The 21,975-nt window shown below is 46.8% G+C and overlaps 3 protein-coding genes across 4 annotated transcripts; 2 read left to right on the top strand and 1 right to left on the bottom strand.

Annotated features, from left to right (window-relative positions):
• Positions 1-4,712: 4,712 nt before the first annotated feature.
• LOC136477901 (uncharacterized) lies at positions 4,713-6,181 on the top strand. The gene is made up of 3 exons (XM_066476158.1): positions 4,713-5,160; positions 5,260-5,533; positions 5,639-6,181. Exons 1-3 carry the CDS (start codon positions 5,028-5,030, stop codon positions 5,859-5,861), a joined length of 630 nt encoding a protein of 209 aa, XP_066332255.1. The 5' UTR covers positions 4,713-5,027; the 3' UTR covers positions 5,862-6,181.
• A 2,134-nt stretch (positions 6,182-8,315) lies between these two features.
• Positions 8,316-10,937, bottom strand: LOC136477900 (uncharacterized). 2 transcript variants are annotated; one of them, XM_066476157.1, is made up of 3 exons: positions 9,612-10,937; positions 9,104-9,515; positions 8,316-9,025 (listed from the first exon to the last, which is right to left on the bottom strand). In XM_066476157.1, the coding sequence occupies exons 1-3, from the start codon at positions 10,513-10,515 to the stop codon at positions 8,647-8,649; spliced, it is 1,695 nt and encodes a 564-aa protein (XP_066332254.1). In that variant the 5' UTR covers positions 10,516-10,937; the 3' UTR covers positions 8,316-8,646. The 2 variants fall into 2 exon arrangements, with proteins under 2 accessions (XP_066332254.1, XP_066332253.1); XM_066476156.1 differs by having other exon boundaries at positions 9,104-9,524; positions 9,612-10,934.
• Positions 10,938-13,452: 2,515 nt separating this feature from the next.
• On the top strand, positions 13,453-15,299 carry LOC136470478 (subtilisin-like protease 4). The gene is made up of 2 exons (XM_066468314.1): positions 13,453-14,019; positions 14,106-15,299. Exons 1-2 carry the CDS (start codon positions 13,453-13,455, stop codon positions 15,297-15,299), a joined length of 1,761 nt encoding a protein of 586 aa, XP_066324411.1.
• The last annotated feature ends 6,676 nt before the right edge of the window (positions 15,300-21,975 follow it).

Below are 21,975 nucleotides of genomic sequence, written 5' to 3'. Positions count from 1 at the left end.
AATAAACATAAGCTAATTATAAAACAAATAACACAGACGGAGACTAATTTGCGAGATGAATATATTAAGCCAAATTAATCCATCATTAGCACATGTTTATTGTAGCACCACATTATCAAATCATATACTGATTAGGGTTTAATAGATTCGTCTCGTAAATTAGTCTCTCTCTGTACAATTAGTTTTGTAATTAGTCTATGTTTAATACTCCTAATTAGTATCAAACATTCGATGTGACAGGGACTAAAGTTTAGTCCCGGGAACCAAACACCCCCTAATAAATTTCCTACCTTCCTCTCAAAACAAAACCAACATGGCAACATAAAAGTATTGGTTTCACATATCTCAAATTAGAGCAAGTATAATAAAAGTCTGTAAAGTACTGAGGTAAAGAAGAGAGAAGAAATATGCTGTGATTTTAGAGCCGGCAAGAAATCTTATGAGAGAGACAAATTAAGCGTGTATTAATAATGAAAACCTAACTACTATCTGAGTGAGAAAAAAGATGGTTGTAATGATCTATACAACTAGCAACGTGTTGTATTATTAGCCTTGCTCTTGTACATGCGCACATGCTAATCTCACGGCCGTGACACCGTGACCGCGCCCATCCAAAGTGTCTGAGCACGGCATCAATGGCGCATCCGTGCCGCACAAACAGTCACAAGAGGACTCCTTGTGACATTTTGATTTCTCGCCATCTCTTCTTATTTCAAGGTTTGACCTTATCGAGTATCTTGCGAAGCCTATTTCTATACTATTTGAAATTTGATACATGTCTAGGTATTACAGAGAAAAAATATTGATCTAATTTAGGACCTTATTTTTTCTCATTTTGCATCGAGGCCTCAAATTTTTTGAGACGGACTTAGGAGACAGCAGAACCAAACCATAAAAATTTTGGAGCCCAATTGGATAAAAGATGTGGCATGTATAGAAAATAAAGTATGTCTGAAAGCGTGCAAAAAAAGAATGAGTCTCGAAAAACAATTTATATCGTTTTTTGAAAATATAAAAGTTGTCTAGTTTCAAGTCTATACATAAAAGTTGTGGCTATTTTAAAAAGGACTTTCGGATCGGGTTTTTATGTGAGCACAAAAAGATACGGGGATGGCGGGCGGCGGAAGAATCAACATGAAGGGGACTGAGAAACAAACTAAACCAGCAAACAGAGTTGACTGAGGACATAAACTCAAAACTCCAGACTTTGAAACAAACTTGTACAAAGGTCATTGCGTGGGTATTAGGACAGGGAATTTTTTCTGTATGGTTCTCCATGGACTGTGGGACAAAGATGAACAAAACTATACTAGGTGTAAGATGTGAATCTAATCGTATCACCTAAAGCTATGATTACCACGTGATGGGTATGATAGCGCACGATCTTCCATCAGGTCGAGGTAACTATTAAAAGGTTCTAAATGGTTAGAGGGGGTGAATAGCCTATAAGAATTCTCTACAAAATACTAGAGCAAATGATTATACAACAAATGACGATAACAAGTTTTGCTCTAGCTCTATTCAAGGTTGCAAGCCACCTATCCAATCAATTCTAGTGAATTACAATCTCTGTGGCACACAATTGGCTATGTCACTACTTCTACACTACACTAGTGAGCTAGTAAGAGAACAACTAATTAAACCACTAGCTAGCTAACTAATCTTAAGCTACACAAAAATAATAACAAATGTAAATACAAAAGTAGGGAGGAATATACCGATCATGGCAAGAGACAATTAATCAATAGAATGAATACCAAGTGATCCAAGGAGACAAATGACACAAATATTTTTCTCCCGAGGTTCACGTGTTTGCTGACACGCTAGTCCCCGTTATATTGACCGTTCACTTGGTGGTTCGCGAGCTAATAAGCACCACGCCTAGCCCAACACTAGGACACCGCAAGAACCTAACACAAATGAGGGTACTCAATGACACGAGCAATTTACTGGAGTGACTTTTGATGCTTCATCGAGGAATAAGCCTAAGAACCCCCTCACAAATCACCGGGAGATGGCCACGAACAATCACCAACTCGTGCCAAACCTCCTTCGCTACTCCAAGCCGTCTAGGTGGTGGCAACCACCAAGAGTAATAAGAAATCCAGTAGCTCACACGATCTCTAGTGCCACTAGATGCTCAAACTCTAAGCAAATGCACTAGAATCACTCTCAATCTCACTTGGATGATGAATCAATGAAGGAGATGAGTGGGAGGTGTTTGGCTTAGCTCACAAGGATGTATCAATGATCAAAATGTCTAAGAGAGTGAGCTAGAGCCGGACAACATCTATTTATAGAGGCCCAAGCCTCACATACCCGTTGGCCCCTTCATTGGGCAATCTGCGGTCACACCATCCGGTCACGAGAGTCCGGTCAATCTCCACGCGCCACGTGTCCCGATCGTTTGAATAGAGCCATTGGCACCCAATGACTCCCTGCGCACTCACGTACTCAGCGTCCGGTCAGTGACTGGACTCGACTCTCGCCAGAGTCCGGTGCGGAATAGAGAGGTTCTAGAACGTGATTTTGGCGACCGGACACGTCCGGTCACCCTTGACCGAACACGCCTCAGCGTCCGGTCGCACTGCCGCCAGCGTGCCTTACTGTGAACAGTGCTAGGGCGTGTCCAGTCGCTCCCCTGAGCCAGCGTCTGGTCGAGCCAGTGCTCCTGGTCGCACCTAGGGTATGCTACCGGACATGTCCAGTTAATCCGGACCTAGCATCCGATCACAACAGTGACCCTTCTTCTCTTCTCCATTTCACCCTTATGCAAATGTGTTAACTCCACCAAGTTTTCAACACTTGTGTACGTGAGTTACCATTTCACAAACATGTTTTCCAATGGATGTTAGAACTCACTAGGTTCTAATGCAAATGCGTGGAGTTAATTCACCTAGTGGCACTTAGATATCCGCATTAACTTCGAGATCACCTCTTTTAATAGTTCGACTATCTATCCTAAACCTAATCACACTCTCTATTATGTCTTGATTGGCGAAACAAAAACCCTATCAATACCTTTGTCTTGATCTTCATTGGATTTTTGTTTTTCTCTTTCTTCTTTTTCAAGTTGGAGCACTTGATCTTCAATTTGTCCATCACCATCACCATAGACCTCATCTTGCTCCACCACTTGGACTTGGACCACCTTAACTCACCCATCAATTAGACAAAGGGTTAGTCTAAATAGGTTTCATCAATTAGTAGCCAAAACCAAACTAGGGCTTTCAACTATCAGCTTCCAGACATACACACGGTCTGAGTTTCGATCACAAGATCTAAACCCCGCAATCATAGCAGGCAGAACCATGTCTTGCCTATCTATCAACCGTGCACTGTCTAGTTGACCTCGCCATGAAGGCTAATCCGTGCCTGTGAATCGAAGAACACAAATAAGAATAAGGAAAATGCAATCTTAAATAATAGTGATGTATGATAAGACATTGAGTTAGAGTTTCACAAATCAATATACGACAAAATTGTTCGAAGATAGACTAATATAAGCAAAACTAAAACCCTAATTTGAGCAACAACTACTGAATATATAGCCTAAGGGGCGGCCAAGGACCCATCAACGCATCTCTAATGGACTCTAACATGATACATGACCCAAAAGACATCGCGGTACCCTGATAAATTATGTACGCCCGCTTTTTGGTGATTTTCTGTTGACTAAAGAAATTTTGACATAGAACCGGTGGTAATGGAAATAGCTTTTCATGAATACATAGAACATTGGAATCGAAATCCGTATACGGCCTTAGAGTCGGATGAAAAAATATATAAAAACACATCAAATGCACTCTAGAGTAGCAATTGCAGCACGCTAGTGGACATATTTTCCTGATCATCCTTGAAAATAATTAGATCACGCATGGACGACAGGACAAGGTCGTGATATACTGATATGTGCTTTAGGACAAGTATACTGCTATACGCCAGCGATCTCATGCTCGGTTTTAAACAATGTCACGTAGTTTTTTTTAATGATGTGGAGGTAAGAGAGAGAGGAGAAAGAAAGTGGTTGTGTAGTTGTTTCACGAAATAACCCTCTTATAGGCTAAAATTTAAGACTAAGATAACTATTGTACAATTGTATTAGTTGTTGTTGTCAATTGCTATGCAACTCACAACCTTACTTTTATTATATGCATAAATTAAGGACAACTTAAAAGACAACTGTTGTACATATAACCTGCTAAGTCATCTTAAAATTATATGATACTACATGTCTACATGAGACCTCTTACGAAACGGCACCTATGTACTTGCCCTTACATATTGGGATCACAATCCAATTATTTTGTTAGAATAGTTAACTTCCAGTTTGTTGCATCATATAAATGGTTATAAGATTTTTTTTTTTTTTGTCATATGAATGTATCACCGCTAATACATGAACAATAATCGTTCCGTTGCAACGGAAGTCGTAAAATGAGGCAGGACAGCAGTCCACCAGTAGCAGCAGATCGTCCCGCTCCAGGCTCCAGCCGTCCAGCGCAAGCGATAAGGCCACGCGGCCCACGCAGCTCATGCTTTCAAAAAAAAAAGATAGCGTCCAAGCTGCCGCCCACAGAAACAAGTACTCTACGACCCGACTGTCTACACACGCAAGAACGTCCCCGGTTTCCTGACCTCACTGACTCCCCCCCCCGGTTCCATCTAATCCATCGCGCGAGACAAACACAAACTGATGAGAAGGGTATCCGCGGGACGCCGGACGGACGTGGCCCGCCTCCCCCGCGCCGATCCAATCCGCTCCACGCCCCCAAACCGAAATATCCGCAGCATATCCCGCGGCATCTCGCATCCACCGCCCGCGCGACGGCCCAGTGGCCAGGTCCCCGCCGCGCCGGCCAACCCTACTCCCAGTCCACGCCGAGCCGCTCGGACCGGATCGGCCATATTTAAACGCGCCCCCGTGCGACCCCCTCAAAACACGCGAATCGTACCGGTACGAATGGTGAGCAAACTCAAAGGAGTGACTAGTGAGTGACCACGGGGAACAGAAGCCAAGCCAAGCCATGGTGGTTACCGTTGAGAAGGACGCGACTGGCGAGCCGGCGCTGCTGCTGGAGCGAAGCCGGGCGATCACCCTGCAGGGCCGTGACCGGAAGGGCCGTGCCGTCGTCAGGATCGTCGGCAACTATTTTCCAGGTACGCTTTGCCAGCGAATCAGATTTTGCCCGGACAGCGAGCGCTTCGCCGTGCCGTGCGCCGTGGAACTGACGGACGTTGCCTCTGCCTCATTTGCAGCGCGCGCACTGGGCGGGCGGGCGGAGGAGGCGCTGCGGTCGTACCTGCGGGAGCGCGTGCTCCCGGAGATCGGGGACCGGGAGTTCGTGGTGGTGTACATGCACTCCCGCGTGGATCGCGGCCGCAACTTCCCCGGCGTCGGCGCGATCCGCGGCGCGTACGAGTCGCTGCCGGCCGCGGCCAAGGAGCGGCTGCGCGCCGTCTACTTCGTGCACCCAGCCCTCCAGTCCAGGCTCTTCTTCGCCACCTTCGGGCGCTTCCTCTTCAGCTCAGGGTACGATAGCAAATCCCTGAATCGTACTGCCATCTTTTTAACAGCTGCTGTTCTCATTTGACATGCCCGCGGAGCAGAAAATTTACGGGGTTCGGGGTCTTGCAGGTTGTATGAGAAGCTGCAATACATGAGCCGGCTCGAGTACGTCTGGGCGCACATAGACAAGGGGCAGCTGGAGGTCCCGGACTGCGTGCGCCAGCACGACGACGAGCTGGAGCGCCGCCCGCTGATGGACTACGGCATCGAGACGACGGAGAGCCGCTGCATGTATGACGCCGCGTCCATGGACACCTCGGCGTCCCTGCACTCGCTCCGCTGCGCCTCCTAGTCGCCTGGACACTGGCATCCCGATTCCCACCGCCGGAACGGCGTGCTTCTGTGTTTTCTGGTTTGTAGGAGGTAGCTGCCTGGCTTCATAGAGCTTCCGTACCGTAGTTTAGCTGTGTATGCAAGTATACATTAGTAGTGTAAAGGATAAAGAGGTACAAATGTTCTGTGGACTCACGGGATGACTTCTCCAAGTGTGCAAGAGTAACATGGAAAATCTGATCAAAGAACACGATCATCGGTACCAGAACAAGTGAACAACAATAAATTTGGGAGATGTGGAGGAAACTCCTAGTGGCTCCATGATATAAAAGAAAAGAATCCACAAATCTTGCCGAGCTAATCCACCAAACAAGAATCGTAGTGTGATTACTGATCAGTCTTGCCTCCCATGTTACCATGGATGTTTTTTTCCCCCAAATGGATGCTTTGAAGGTTAAATTATTTCCTGGATAAGACTAACGCGGTCCACTTTCGTACATGACCAGCTTCAAATCATGAAATGTTATAACACCATCACGGCACGTCGGCATCACCTAATAAATAGTACAGCTATATCTACAAGTGTTGCAATAGTTGATTCTACTATTACTAAAGAAAAATGGATGGAAGATACTTTCCATGATTCAATTGCATTCTTGACAGTTCAGTTTCACCTACAACGACGACTCTTGGGACTTGGAGATAGATAGCACAGTCCCCATCAGGTTAGCAGTAACAGGGTTAATCAGATATCCAGGTAGCATGGTGTTCCAAGCTCTACACAAGCAGAGAACCATGACTACTCAAGATAGATGTGGTGTTCCAAGCTCTACAGAAGCACCAGAAGAGAATCATGACTAATCAAGATAGTTGGCAAGAGTCCATCCGTGCCAGCAAGAGGCTTCGAGCATGTATCCGTCAGATTTCACAGGCCTAGAACAACTGACTCGATCAAGTATGGTGCACTTCAAACTTGATACAGTGAATTGATATGCAGCTAGCCATCAGATAAGAGAGACACTAATGAATCCCATAAACAATTCAAATAACGAAATACTTTTAGTATCAGGTGCCAGTAATGGGTAAAACAATTGTCTGGAGCAAAATAACAAAGTACAATATACGATTAACCTGGGCATCATGATGTGTTCGCAAAAAGAGCACGGCAAACATATAAGCACATCTTTAGTGTTTTGGTGCCTATTCCATTCACGAAGATACAAATTTCATCCTCTAACTAATAATTATTTAGATTAAAGGACAAGCATATACTTTTTTAACTCAAGAAATGATTTGCCTGCAAGTGTGCAAGAGTAACATGTCAAGGCAGATCAAAACCCCAATTATTAAACAAGTCGCAATCAACATTCCAAACAAGATTTTGCACATCTGGTACTAGAACTAATAAAAGAACTTGTAAAAACATTTTGGGGATGTCAGAGAACCTCCTACCTTAAGCCCATAAGGGAAAAAAATTAAACAAGATATAAGACTCCACAAATCTTGCCAAAACGATCCACCAAGCCATGAAACAAGGATTATAGAGCTCAGATTTGGTCTCGTCTCCCGTGATCCCGTCCCATATTACAATTTAGCTTTCATGGTTAGCAATTTCTTTTTGAATAAAATTTATGTAGTTCACTTTCTGACATGATAACTTTCATGAGAAAAACTAGTATAACTTTTACCGCAAGACTTGCAACCATAGATCAAGTATTTAACCAATACTTAGGGGTGTTTGGTTCTTTAGTCGCTCCTAAAATTCATGTCACATCGAATATTTAGATACTAATAAAGAGCATTAAATATAGATTAATTACAAAACCAATTACATAGATAGAGGCTAATTTCCGAGACGAATTTTTTAAGTCTAATTAATCTGTCATTAGCACATGTTTACTGTAGCACCACGTTGTCAAATCATGGACTAATTAGGCTTAAAAGATTCGTCTCGCAAATTAGTCGCAAGTTATGCAATTAGTTTCGTAATTAGTCTATATTTAGTACTCCATGCATGTGTCTAAACATTCGATGTGACAGGAATTTTAGGAGTTCCTGCAGGAACCAAACAGCCCCTTACTTCAAAAATTCAAAATAAACACCAGAAAAAAGATAAAATTAATGACAGTCTAGTTTCACCTGCAAAGACTATTATTTGGAGATAAAATTAACCGTCTCTAGAAAATAAACTACCTCTCTCTCTACCACTGTATAGCACTTACCCTAGCTAACTATCAGTAGGACAAGGGCTAATCAGGTTGATTTTGGATCTTCAAGTTCACAATATTTGGCATGGCTGGAACAGCCTTTGGCTCCAACATGTGCTCAACAAAAATGTACTAGAAATATCAATAGATATTATGCTGCGAGTGAAATTTTACGCACTATCAAGCAGACTAAGTGATATACAGCTATTACCAAAAGAAAAAAAAAATGCAAGAAAATAAATCTATATGCTAGATAAGAGAAAATATAGTGAATCCCATAATAATTTCAGCAAACAAAAACATTGCTTAAGCATTTTCAGGTGCCATCTGTCATACAACTGTCTGGAAGCAACTAATGAAGTTCAGATATAAGACTAATATAAACCTATATAGATTCTTATTTCAGAAGATTAATATAGGGATCATGATGGCATAAAGCCATGCACATTAACCTCTTGATGTTCATATTCCATTGGAGAACATATGAGTCTTCATTCTCTATATTATGATATCTCATTAGAAATGTCTCAGCTCCCTCTCAGTACATACGACAAACAGATATCCTCTTCGGTTTTGCATGCCCCTTGGCAAAATTTATTACTCACTTAGATTATCGCTTGGCATTTGTGCTTCTTCAATATTCTCAACTTCAGTCCCAACCTTGGCCTCTGCACCAGCATCAATACTCTCAACTTCAGCACCAACCTTGGGCTCAGCGGTTTCCATGTAGCGGAAATCTGGATAATTTCTGTGGTTCAATGAGTGCAACCACAAAGCTACAGCTCCCTCCTTGTGTTCCATCGCCGCAATATGAGTGAAAATATTCTTGACCTTGAACTCTTCAGCCTCCTCATAATAAGGTTCCATGGAAACTGCCTCATGTGAATCCTTCCATTTCTTGTTGTATGATGTGAACATGCATTCATCTAGGTACAGACCGACCTCAGGTGCAGTAGGCACATTAAGGTTGACATCCCTGCAACACACATGGCATAAGCTTGCAAACATACGTTATATGGATTGTTTAACACCTAAAAGCTTATAAGATTCATACTTGCGAAAGGCGACATCATAAATTGATTCAGGTGCACAGTTCCTCATCACAGCTACAGCAAGACCAATCATCTTCCGGATCTGATGGAGCATGAAACTCTGTCCAACAACTTCACACCTGACAAAATCAATCCCATCCAGGCTGACAACACGATCGGCGCCAAAGGAAATGATAAACCTTTTCGCTGCAGGATCCTCTGCCTTAGTTCTTGTGGTGAAGTTATGGAAATTGTGAGTCCCAACATAGTACTTGAGAATCCTGTTGAACCTCTCCTTCACTTCATCAGTGTAAGAAAAGGTGCTCTTAGTTGGCGGCTTCTCTTCTCCATTGCTCTTCTCGGAATCCATATCTTGTGCTTTCTCTTCAGTGGCTGCAGGTTCAAGTTTCTTCTCCTCGTTCCCAATATAAATATCTGCAACAGCTGAATTTGTATTCAGATAAGAACAAAATTCTAATTAACTCTAGCCAGCACAGATTAGAATTACAAGATTCGATTTCCATCCAGTACCTGACTGTACAACATCACCTCCACCATTCGATCCCATCTCAGCATTTGCAGCTTCAGTTCCATCACCAGAGACGGGTAAATCAAGCTTCTCCGTGCTGTTCAGTCCAACCTCCCCATGCGCACATGGGTTACCACCATCTGAACTTGTATGATCACATTTTGCATCCCCAAGTGTTCCAGATTCATCATGGCTGGCCACACTTCCTTCCCCGGGAGCATCAACACCATTCTGCCCGGGGCTGGGCAGTTTCCCCTCCCGGCCCATGACACCAGGCACCTTCCTGCCTCTCTCAGAGCACTCCAGGCACTTGCTAAGCTCGCTCCCACTCCCCATGCTCGCCATGACGGCCTCGCGGTCCGGGTGCGCGCTCGGGTCAAGAGCAAACACGGGGAGCAGGTACAGGTACCTCCGGCGGTCGCAGAACTTCTTCGCGTTGAACGAGTTGGTTACGCGCACGTAGCCGTAGGCGCGGATCTGCGGCGCGAGCTGGGCGTTCAAGCGATCGATGAAGCCCGGCGGGTCGACGTAGAAGCGCCCGGACACTACCTGCGCCGCGGCGCTGACGCCCTTGTCGGTGCGCGCAGCACGTGCCCAGTCGTAACGGCGCGGCGCGGCCCGGTCGGCCTCGGGCACGGCGCCCGCCTGGTAGAGCGCCTGCTCGAGGTCCCCCTCGATGGTGCGCGCGCCCGGGTTCTTCTGCATGCCCTGGTACCCCGCGCCGCAGTACCCGAGCAGGATGGCGACCTTGCGGCGCTTGTACCTGGGGCGACGCTGCGCAGGATCGGCGCCCTCAACGGCGGCGGAGGCCGAGGTGGGCTCAGCATCGGCTTCCGGGTCGGAGGAGGAGGACATCTTGGGGCGCTTTGCGTGGGGCGGCGAGGGCGGCGGCGAGGCGGCGGCCATCGGAGAGCGAAACGGGGGTTTTAGATGGTTAGGGTTTGGTGCGAATGGGACTAAAGGAGGGGACAAGGAATCGAATCGGAGGTGAAAGAAATGAGACGATCGGAGTCAGAAAAAGAAAGAAATGTAAAAACAGAGTAGTCTATAAAACAGGAGTGCTAAACTGCTATACTACTGTGATCTTGTTTGGATCTCCTAATAAAAAAGGAGACATTATCAAAGAAAAATAAGAATGAGATCCAGACACTTTTAGAGACTCTAAAATAAGAATAAGATTCTAAAATCCAACTTTCTATCCTAAATCTATTATTTAAAGATTTTTACTATGCAAAATCAATTGAGCTTTTCGGCTGATGGTTTCTGCAGCTGATAATCTGGCTGAAGCTGATTCGTTGCGAGAGAAAAATAATGTATCATGTTGTAAGGAAAATGGACCCTAGACCCATTTACTTTAGATTTTGGTGTTTAATGACTGACATAAAGTTCAATAGGATGCAAGACGTGACTCAGACGAAGGCGACATGAGGATCCCACGATCAACACCATAAGCAAGACCCTAGAAGCACAAGAGAAGACTCAAGAGATCAAGCAAAGTCCAAGCACAAAGATGGGAACCAAGTCGGACGCAAGATCGCGAAGAAACGATGTCCACAGAGGTGACCGGACGCGGCCCTATAAGTGACCGGACGTGTCCGATCAGATGCTCGACAACAGCAGGCGTCAACAGTAGCGACCGGACGCTGAGGACTAAAAGTGACAGGACGTGACGATGGCACTGTTCATCATCTTGGCAACATATTCAGCACTGAGCGGACGCTAGCGGATAATCGACCGAACGCAGGAGCTGCAGCGTCCGATCGAGTCCAGAGAGGTTCTAGAGCGGCGACAGCGCGACCGGACGCGTCCAATCAATAGTGCCCGGACTCGGCAGTGCGTCCGATGAACGCGCGCGCTCCAAAGGTCGGGACGACCGGACGTGTCCGGTCAGGATGACAGCAGCGTCCGGTTAGTAGCAGAAAGCTGAGTTTCGCCCCCAACGGCTACTTTCTCGGTGGGGCTTATAAATAGACCCAAACCAGTCAATTGAGTAGTGGGGAGCTAAGAAAACATACCAAGGATGTTAATACACCATTTTAGTAATCTTCACTTACACAGTGCTCAGTGATTCATTAGGTAATTATCATAGGTGCTTTTTGCGAAGTGCTTAGGTTGATTAGACCGCCGCTTATACGCTTGCTCTAGGTTTAGGTCTAGTGTTTAGTTAGGTTTGCATACATCTTACCACTCGGTGCTTGCGCGCACCATTATTGTATATCGGATGGCTTGTAGTCTTGCGAGATCATACCAACCGCGTTTATGGCGTGACCGCCACCGTGTACCGAAGGGAACAAGGTCCGCGGCGGTTCAGCCGGAAGCTTGATAGTGAAGACGGCGGAGAGCGGTCCATGAGAGGCTTACCGGAAGGCACACCGGAGACCCACTTGCGCGTGGGGAAGGCCAGGGGCTATCCATGGAGTTATCCAACCGGAAGCTTGGCCCTTGCGAGGGGCTCCAACAAGTACTATAGAGAAGCTTGCGCGCTTCTCGATATCTCAGTAAAAATACCGGAGACGTCGATAGGAGTTTACATATCTCTACCTTACTCTTTAACTTCTGCATTTACATTGTTTGCATAACTCTTCTTACGGTAGAGATATCAACACACTAGTAAAACCATAGTTGCACATTTAGATAGTTTATCTTTTTGCATAGGTTTTGCTAAGGTTAGAAAAAAGGACGTAGTTAGAGTTAGAGTTTTAAGTTATCTAATTCAACTCCTCCTCTTAGGCGTCACGGTCCCTTTTCACATGTCTAATAAGTCAGGCTGATAAATTCAAGTGAACAGGGCGAATCACTGTGAGAATGAAGTCCAACACATCTATTTTTTTAATCCAAAATTCAGATTTTATATTTATATTGTCTAAAATCCAAATCCAAATTCTAAAAATACGAATGAGATTCAAATAGGCCCTATGTATCATTGATCGAATGACACAATGGTCTCAGCTAACACCAATTACCAAGGTTTGGTTTAGCGTCCGTCCTTGTTTAACTAGATTTGTATCTACCTTAATCCATCACCTCCAGTCCACTTTAATATAGGTGGATTGAGCTGTATACAAGTATAGCCAAACAAGACTTGTTTAGATGCACTCGAATCCACTTTAATATAGCCTTAAAGTAACTGGTAGAGCTTACGCAATATTTGGTTCAACATTTCCAGACAATGATTTCCTATATGATTGGAGCATGAATCAACCCAACCCAGGCCTTGTTTAGATGGCCTCAAAATTTCAAGTTTTTTCACTCTCTCTCCATCACATCAATTTTTGGACGTATGTATGGAGCATTAAAGGTAGGTAAAAAATAACTAATTGCACAGTTTGGTTGTAAATCACGAGACGAATCTTTTGAACCTAGTTAATCCATAATCGGACAAAGTTTGTCAAATACAAACGAAACGTGCTACAGTATCTAGATTGCAAAAATTTACAATCAAGGCCCCATTAGGCCAGTAGAACATCGCTATTCCTCTCCTACCAACGCAATCCACTTCCTTCGTGGAGTCAGTCCTAGCAAATCAAGTCTGGCTTGCCCCGAGCCTACTAGGTTTTGACCTGTCCACGAGCCTTAGTGGACGGGGCCTGGGTAGAGAGCCAATTGTCCAAAAAGAATTTCATTAAAATGATCATATGTTCCACTGTAACGCACTGCAACCATGAGATGAATAATTGGCCAATTGGGGCTCAATTGAAGTTCACATCACATAAGATGAATACGGAACACTGCTAGATTTACTAAGTTTAGACTCGCTCCAGTTGGAGGAAGCAACACAAAAGCGTGTTTCGTTTGTCTCTGCTCCTTTTAAGCTCCACCACAAGTACCTCGCTCGCTACAACCATGACACCCCGGTTTCACCTCGCCCTCCTCGTCGTTCTGTGCTCGTCTCACCTCATCTCGTCCATCCGTCGAGCGTCCGACAATGACAACCCGCTCGCCTCATACCTCGTCGCCGTCCGCTGCCCGGACTGTCTGGTTGGCGTCGACGAGCCGGAGGCGCTCGAGCAGTGGCACACGCACCTCCTCGAGCAAGTGTGCAACACTAGCGACCCGGCGACCGCGGAGCGGTTCCCGACGGCGGAGTCGCGCCTCATCTACTCGTATAGCCATGTGGTGAGCGGGTTCTCGGCGTGGCTCACGCGGAAGGAGATCGAGGACATGGCGAGGCTCCCCTGGTTCGTCGAGATCATCCCGGACAAGAGCTACAAGCTTATGGCCGTCGACACTCCAACTTCTTCGCAGCTTTCATGGCTTGACAATGTTAGGGATGGCGTGTGGAGCGAGGGCAACATGGGCGAGGGTATGATCATTGGCATCCTTGACGCCGGCGTCGCCGCTGGCGACATCACCACCAGCTCCGAAGCCGAAGGGATGCTGCCGCCTCCGGTCAAGTGGAAAGGCACAGGTGTGACAATAACCAAGCATGCAACAACAAGATGATTGGGTTCAGAACATTCGTAGACACAAGTGATGCGCATGGAAATTCCCTGCAGCGCGCATCCGTTCTTGGAATCGAGTACGACGAGGCATTCGCGGTGGCGCCCAAGGCGCACCTCGCAATGTACCACGTGTGCAACGAGGAGTGCCACCCGAAAGAAGTAAGAGCAGGGATGGACGCCGCGGTGGACGACGGCGTCGACGTCATATCGATGTCCTTCAACAGCACCGAGGACAGCACGGTGTTCCACGACTATGCCGTGACCGCGCCGTCGTACAGCGCCGTCGCCCAGGGTGTGTTGGTCTGCACTCCGGCCGGGAGCAGCAGCCCGGACATGTTCAAGGTCGAGAGCAACGCGCCTTGGCTGCTCACCGTGGCCGCCAGCGACGCCGACCGCCGCGTCGTCACGAACGTCGAGCTCGGCAGCGGGATCTTGAAGCCCGACGTCAGCGTGCCGTGCGCTAACACGCTCGCGGTGGCGCCACACGGCGACGTGGAGTACACCGACACGCTGATCAAGGTGGCCACGTCATTGGCGGCCGCGCACGTCAGCGGCGTCGCGGCGTTGATCAAGAAGGCGCACCAGGAGTGGTCACCCGCCGCGATTAAATCGGCGATCGTCACAACAGCCGACCTGGTCGGACCCGGGGACGCCATGCCCGGCGACGCCGCGAGCTACTTCGTGACGGGCGCCGGCGAGGTGAACCCCATGAAGGCCATGGACCCGGGCCTCGTATATGACCTCACCACCGGTGACTTCATCCCGTATCTATGCGGCATGGGCCTCGGCGAGGACCGGATACGCAAGATCGTCGAGCCGGCGCACGCCTCGTGCGCGGAGACCGGGGAGATCGCGGCGAAGGACCTGAACTACCCTTCCATCATGATCGTCACGGGCGACGACGTGCGGCAGGTGGAGCCGAAGCGGACGGTGACGAACGTGGGGGAACCCGAGGAGACGTACAGCGCGGAGGTATTCGCTCCGGGCGTCGACGTAGCGGTGAACCCGTCGACTCTGGCGTTCAGCGACGTTGACCAGAAGAGGGACTTCGTTATCACGGTCAAGAGGGAGGCGAGCACGCCGACGAAAGCGGTGGTCGAGGGGGAGCTCAAGTGGGTGTCCGGGAAGCATGCCGTGCGGAGCCCCATGGTCATCGTCGTTGGAGAAACTTCTGCGTCTTACGGTGCCGATGTACCGGCAGGTATCGAGAGTTCGGATGAGAAGACTACCCCGCATGAGCCATCCTGATCCAAATGAATGAGACGTCTTTCCTTATCAGATATCGAAAAAAAATGTGTAAAATTACACTTGATCTCGCTTGGCCTCTATGGGTTATGGACTTATGACCAATTGAATCTTTTGCACTTTGCACAATTTGGAAACGTGACAGGTGAATCAATTCTCACGTCACCACTTCACTTCGAGAGAAATCTCTATATTTTGAGGCCGAGTTTTTTTTTTTAAGTAGGGTTCATACTCCCTCGTTAAAATATCAAACGTGATGGTGGGGTCTTCAAAGACAGGCTTTTATCACTAATTTCTCTCATAGGTTCTAGAAATAACTCTTACAAATATATTCTCCAATCCTGAGTAAGTTGAATAGGAATCCTAATCTAGATAGAAATGGAAAAAAGTAGAGATTAGGAAAATCTTATCTTATTTGGTCTTTCTATTTTTGTTTTCGTATCTTTTTCTTTCTCACGTGAATGTTCGAAAATCTGTTAGGAGCAAGAGAGAGTTGTCCGTCATGCACACGGGTACCATACGTGAGTCCTCATCCATTTTGCGCAGGGGTACCATCCATTGTGTGTGTGTGTGTGTGTATTTCTTCTCCAATTTATTTTTCTATTCGGGTATCTTCTTTTTCTAATTTCATTGCTTTTTTTCCCTCCTGTTCCAAACCTGTTCAGCTAAATTAAAAAAAATAAAAAACTGATACACAAGAAGAGGCAGATTTGTTGTACGACTAAGAAAGACGACGAACATTGAGTCGCCGTCAATGAAGTTGCTAGCGTGCCCAATAGAGACCTACCCGTACATGACTACTCTGGTGAAGGAGAAAGACTAATAGTGTGTTTGTAGGTGCATCAATGGTATACATATTGTCGTTGATGGATGCAAAGATAGACGAATTCTGAGAAAGATGTTAACATCTTAATAAGAGTGAAAATAACTATTCGTTGCAATGCGCGGGCATTTTTGCTAGTAATATATAATTTACAGCAACAAAAGTTTGATCATTAAAGAGAATTGCAAACTTTTATATTTTAAACTTTTTGTACGGTTAAACTAACTGTTGATCAAAGATAATAAAGTTTAAATTTTGAAATAAGTACATACTTATATTTCGACACGGTTTTTAATTATGTGTGGCTTACCGGCTGCTATAATTTTCAGATATAATGTAAAAGTGAACTAGATGGACAATAGAATCAGAATTGAAGTTCTACTTTACATGTTTTGCTAGGCACCTCCAATGATAACTTATGAGCTAGCTTTGAGCATTTTATTTTATATTTTAATATAAGAGAGATAAGTTATGTCTTGCTCAAGAGATAGTCTTATGCACACATTCTAGATCATGTGAGGTTGTCATATAGATCTACTCATGTTATAAGCTATGTGCTAAAAGCCAATACTGTTGAAAAAATTATCTTAGAGCTAATAACTATCTTATATCGTTGAGGGTTTCCTAAGGAAAGTAATGTCGATGCATGTGAATGAAGAACGATCATTTGGCACTGGACTTATTGGTACGCCTTATCATATATGCACTTAAAGTAGCGTAAAAACAAGGGGTACACATCATCATTTTTCTTCTGTCTTTAACCTTTTGTTGTGGCTTCTGTTAAGAATTATACATAAGCATTTTCTTAGAATAAAACCATCGTGGTAAAGAATTTCTTTGTTTCTTTTTGGAAAAGTCAATTCATGGAATCGGAAGAAAAGAATAAAGCTATTGGAATTTGCCTTTTGGAAAACTTATTTTGACTATGTATTTTTTCTATGGAACAGATTGAGCATTTTTTATACTACAAATTTTGGCCAGATCCTTTACATAGTGAGAATGACACAAGTTTGGATCCTTAGGGCTTTTTGGCAAAGCTTGCGCCGCTTTTGGATTTGGATTTTGACATGTACTCCCTCAGTTCAGGAAAGAATGTAATTCTAGCATAGTATCGTGGTTTTGTATCTTAAGTTCGATCAATTATAAATAAATAAATATTAATATTTATGTCGGGTTCATAAACCTAGGGTCCCTCGTGAACCGGCTTTTCAAACAAAGGTTCGGCCCAAGCAGACAGCGCGCGACTCATGGGCCGGCCCAAGTATCTGAACAACAGGCCAGAAGGGCGATCTAATCACCGACCGGAGGTCTGGCCAAGGAGGAGCGACGCTCGTTTTCTGACTCCGGCCCACCTCACCGAACGGAGGGCTCACTTCGGTCTCCAGCCTGCCTCCGGACGGCCTCTCTGACCGAAAGGCCTGGCCAAAAACACTACTTCCGACTTCGACCCCACGTCTCCGACCGGAGTACGTAAAAACCCTGCTCACTACTCATCTCTGACCGGCGTGATCAGAACCGACTGGGACCAACTGACCAGGGATGCCCGCTCGGAAAGGACCAGGGAATGAACGGAGAAAGCAAGGCAGAGCGCACAAGTCAAACCATGATACCAGGGACCGTACCCTGTACACCTGCAGAAATAGTATTCTGCAACCTCCCTAACATGAACAGTATTGTAGGCGTCGATATTTTTTCTCTATAGTATTATGGGCACCATTAACTCCCATACAGTAAGGCCCCCTACATGCCTCTGTGCATCAATAATGTTGTGGGCGTCGGCTTTTGCCATACCAAACGAACATGGTAAAAACAACCTTCCCTACCTCAGGTATCAATAGTGTGGCAGGCGCCGACATCTGCCATGCCCGAACAAGATGACGTAACCTCCCACGTGCATCCGACATCCAACAGTATTGTAGGCGCCTACCATCATCTTGTACCCACCAGCATGGGCAACAAGACTTAGAAGCATACGTACTCTCTCCCTCTCATTTGTAAGGCCATCCCCTTCATCTATAAAAGGGGATGCGCTCTCTCCCAACATTCAAGTGGATCCAGGTTGATCAAAGTGATTCTAGATTCGTTAGATCGACCAAGTTCATCAGCACACAACCACAGAACCACCAGGTTCGAACCACAAGCACACGCTTGGACACTTAGCTCATAGCGGAGCTTCTGTCGCTCTTGGCCCTTTCGACCGGAGCTCGGCCGGACCTCTTGTACCCCCCATCTTTCTCCTCCTTGTTTGTAACCCCACTGCAAACTTCGAGCACCTAGGCTCAGGAATAAAGTCACCGACCGACTCAAACTGGACGTAGGACACGTTGCCTGAATCAGTATAAACCCTGTGTCATTGAGTGCTAGGCCACCTCCGATCACAATGTGCGGCAAAACTACAAATATTTACTTGTTGGTCACTTTCTGCACCGACAGTTGGCGCCGTCCGTGGGGAAGATGTTGTACGTTCAATATTTTTTTTGTCATCGGATGGCCCACTTTTCTACAACCTTCGCCATGGCGGGCTCTGGCGATATGATTCGCTTCGGCTCATTGGAGTTTCCCGCGCTCCTACCTGTTGGGATGTGGGTTCCACCCATCTTCGAGCCATCCCAGGCCTTCCTTCTCGGAAGCCTAGACTTCGTCGTCGATCGGCTCGGCGTACTACACCTCCACGAGGAGGCACTCATTCTGGCACCCGTCAGAGGGGCGCCCTCCATCGACTTCGGGATGCATGACTTCAACGACGCAGCATCTGCACTTTATTCCGAGCAAACTCTCTGCTCAAACTCTGTTGTGAGTAATATGCATAGTGTTATTTACTCTCTATTTACTATCTCCTGTCGATTATCTGGAGGGATCGTATTTACTGCACCACAAACACCATATGATCGGTTCCCCTATGGCTTCACGTCCCCTGCAGACGCATGCGCTCGGGGGGCTTCGAGGGATGCTGCCGCCATCCCCCCTCACATCTGAATTCGTGGGAATGGTGAGCTATGCTCCTACCACTTTCCATGAACTACCGGATGACAAGGGTGAGAGCGATGGCTCCAGCATCGGCAATGTGGCACCTAGCCACCGTCCGTCTCAAGAGTGCGCTATGGTGGACACTCCGGGACAGCCATCGGTTATTGTAGAGTCTGCACAAACTCACACCCCTACGGACCCACGCGCGGGGGCCCTCGTGTTTGCACAAGGGCACGTTGAGGAACTACGACAACGACGGCATAACCAGCCGCTGCCTACGCCGGCTAGCTTGGTGCAGCACGTTGCGCCCCATGCGCATGACCCGGCGGGCGGCGCCCGGGGGCACGCCCGGTAGGTCCAACATGACATCATGAAAGAGGGGAATGATCTCCCACAGTTCGCTCGGGCTGGCCAAAACATTGCTGCAGCAGCAATGCTTCTGCGTGGTGTTCCCGAGCTCGTCGAACCCTAGGAGCGGGCAGTCTACCAGAACCTTCGGGTTCTAGTAGAAGCCGAAGCCATTCAACAAGCGGAAAGCTCCGTATCGCGACTCCAACATGCGCCCTCTCTCCCCACCGGGGGAGCGGGGACATGCCAGATGGACCACTCTATCCACTAGGTGTGGCTCAGGAGGCAGCAGCCGCGCCTTGGTCCGACCTGGCACCTGTTCCACGCCGACCGCCGGTACATGAGCGGCCCAGTCTGCACCAAGATGCTCGCAGCGTCGTCAGCAACCGACATCACGCCCGGCATGATGATGACATCCACCGGGCGGCGATGAAAGCAGGCGACATAGATCCTGGCTGAACCATCGAGGGAGCGGTGAAACGCGCCCTAGACATGGTCGTCGGCCGGACGACCAGAGTCCTAGCCCTGAGGGCCTGGGACCATGGGCCTTTGAGTGGCGTATTCGGAGAGTGCCGTTCCCACAACGCTTCCGACCGCCCACCAACATCACCAATTACACCGGGGAAGCAAACCCCGGTATTTGGCTCTAAGATTTCTGGCTCGCCTACCGAGCCAGAGGAGTGGATGATGACTTTTTCATCATTTAGTATCTCCCCATCTACGCGGGGGAACATGTCCGAGCATGGCTTGAATTCCTCCCGCACGACAGCATCCGTGACTGGGCGGACCTCGAGAGGGTCTTCGTCAGGAATTTCTAGGGGACGTATGTCCACCATGAAAACTCCTGGGACCTCAAGAGTTGCTAGCAGGAGCCCAGTGAGTCCCTACGGGACTACATCCATAGGTTCTCCCAATGATGCAACTCCCTTCCTAATGTCGTCGATGTGGATGTCAACAGCGCATTCCTCTTCAGGATGACCTGCGAGTTCCTGATCCACAAGCTTGGATGCTTGAAGCCCCGTACCACCCGTGACCTGCTCGATGTCGCCACTAACCATGCCTCCGGCGAGGAAGTGGTCGGAGCGATCTTCAATGGGGGCCAGGACAAAGGGAAGGCCAAGCGCGTAGACCAAGACGAGGGCCTCTTTGTGGCAGAACTTCCTAAGAAATCAGGTCCACATGCACCTATCGTTGTCTTAATAGACCTCGGATAGCGTACACGAGTTCCCAACAACTCAACAGGTCTGTCGGGTGTCCTCGGGAAACCCGAATCATCCACGATTCTCTTTTCAAACAGGATCCCAATCATAGATATTGCAGATTACAACAGTTTATTCAAATATATACACCAGAGTAAAAGATAGCGGAAGTCTTAAGATAACTTAGTCTGGTGGCAGACCAATTCTAAACTCTACATCTCGATCTGGTGGCAGACCAGGCAGATCATCGGGAAAGACATCCGCAAACTCATATACCACTAAAACTTTCTCGGCTCCTTCAATAATGGTTGCACAGACTGTTTCCACTATGCTATTAGGAAAGGGAAGTTGGATGAGAAGTTGGGTTTTGCTGTCAGGTGCATTTACCCTTATGGTTCTACACAGGACATCTATGATAGCCCCGTGTTGGGTTAACCAGTTCATACCAAGGATTACATCTATATCTTGATCCTTTAATATCAGCATATTGGTAGGGAACTCACAACCTCCCAAATCAATAGGTACGTGCTGAACTACCTCCCTTGTACAGATTCGTCTCCCGGGTGACTATATATGATATGGTTCTTTTGTTTCCCCAATAGATATCCCATGCTTCACAACAAATGTACGATTGATGAATGTATGGGATGCACCAGAATCAAATAAGGTAATTGTAGGATGCTTAGCAATGGGAAATATACCCATCATTATTGGTTCTCCTTCTAGAATAGATTCCACTTGAGTATAGAAGACCCTTCTAGTTTTCTTCTCAGCATGATCCTTCTGATTATTCTGAGCATTGCCCTTATACTGATTCTGAGCTTGAGTAACTGGGGCTTTGGGTGCATCAGGATTATTCTTCCTGGGATACGGACATTCTCAGGAAAAGTGTCCGGGTTTACCACAATTATAGCATGGATAATTGTGATTCTGGGGAGTAGCATTGCGGTTTGCATTATTTGTATTATTTTGCTGCTGCGGTGCTAGATGAGGGTAAGGCGTATTAGTTGCAGGACGAATAAAGATTTGCTGCCTGCCTTGGCCTTGTTGTGGGCAGAATGGTGCACGGCCATGATTCTGAGGATGGTAGACTATCTTTTGATGCTTTCCACTCGACGATCCGAAAGCAGATATTTTCTTTTTCTTCGCCTCCTTGTGTCGGCGGTAATTCTCCTCCAAAGCGATAGCAATGTTGATTGTCTCATGATAAGTTGCGTTACCACAAGTTGCCATCATGGTCTAAAGTTTAGTGTTTAGGCCTCTAAGAAAATGATTCTTCTTCTTCCTGTCAGTATTCACATACTCAATAGCATACTGCGACAGGTGATTGAAGCGCCCCACA

The sequence above is a fragment of the Miscanthus floridulus genome, chromosome 8, assembly GCF_019320115.1.
Source record: "Miscanthus floridulus cultivar M001 chromosome 8, ASM1932011v1, whole genome shotgun sequence".
In the NCBI taxonomy this organism is placed as follows: domain Eukaryota; kingdom Viridiplantae; phylum Streptophyta; class Magnoliopsida; order Poales; family Poaceae; genus Miscanthus; species Miscanthus floridulus.
Note: the sequence above shows the minus strand (reverse complement) of the source record. Positions and strands in the feature narration are given on the sequence as shown.

Excerpts from the sequence above, each read along its gene's own strand:
- LOC136477901 (XM_066476158.1), top strand. The coding sequence starts at position 5,028 with ATGGTGGTTACCGTTGAGAAGGACGCGACTGGCGAGCCGGCGCTGCTG. Across the intron at positions 5,161-5,259 it reads CGTCGGCAACTATTTTCCAG|CGCGCGCACTGGGCGGGCGG; the intron begins GTACGCTTTGCC and ends CCTCATTTGCAG. Across the intron at positions 5,534-5,638 it reads CGCTTCCTCTTCAGCTCAGG|GTTGTATGAGAAGCTGCAAT; the intron begins GTACGATAGCAA and ends GGGGTCTTGCAG.
- LOC136477900 (XM_066476156.1), bottom strand. The coding sequence starts at position 10,515 with ATGGCCGCCGCCTCGCCGCCGCCCTCGCCGCCCCACGCAAAGCGCCCC. Across the intron at positions 9,525-9,611 it reads AGGTGATGTTGTACAGTCAG|CTGTTGCAGATATTTATATT; the intron begins GTACTGGATGGA and ends ATACAAATTCAG. Across the intron at positions 9,026-9,103 it reads TATGATGTCGCCTTTCGCAA|GGATGTCAACCTTAATGTGC; the intron begins GTATGAATCTTA and ends TGTGTGTTGCAG.
- LOC136470478 (XM_066468314.1), top strand. The coding sequence starts at position 13,453 with ATGACACCCCGGTTTCACCTCGCCCTCCTCGTCGTTCTGTGCTCGTCT. Across the intron at positions 14,020-14,105 it reads TCAAGTGGAAAGGCACAGGT|CGCGCATCCGTTCTTGGAAT; the intron begins GTGACAATAACC and ends AATTCCCTGCAG.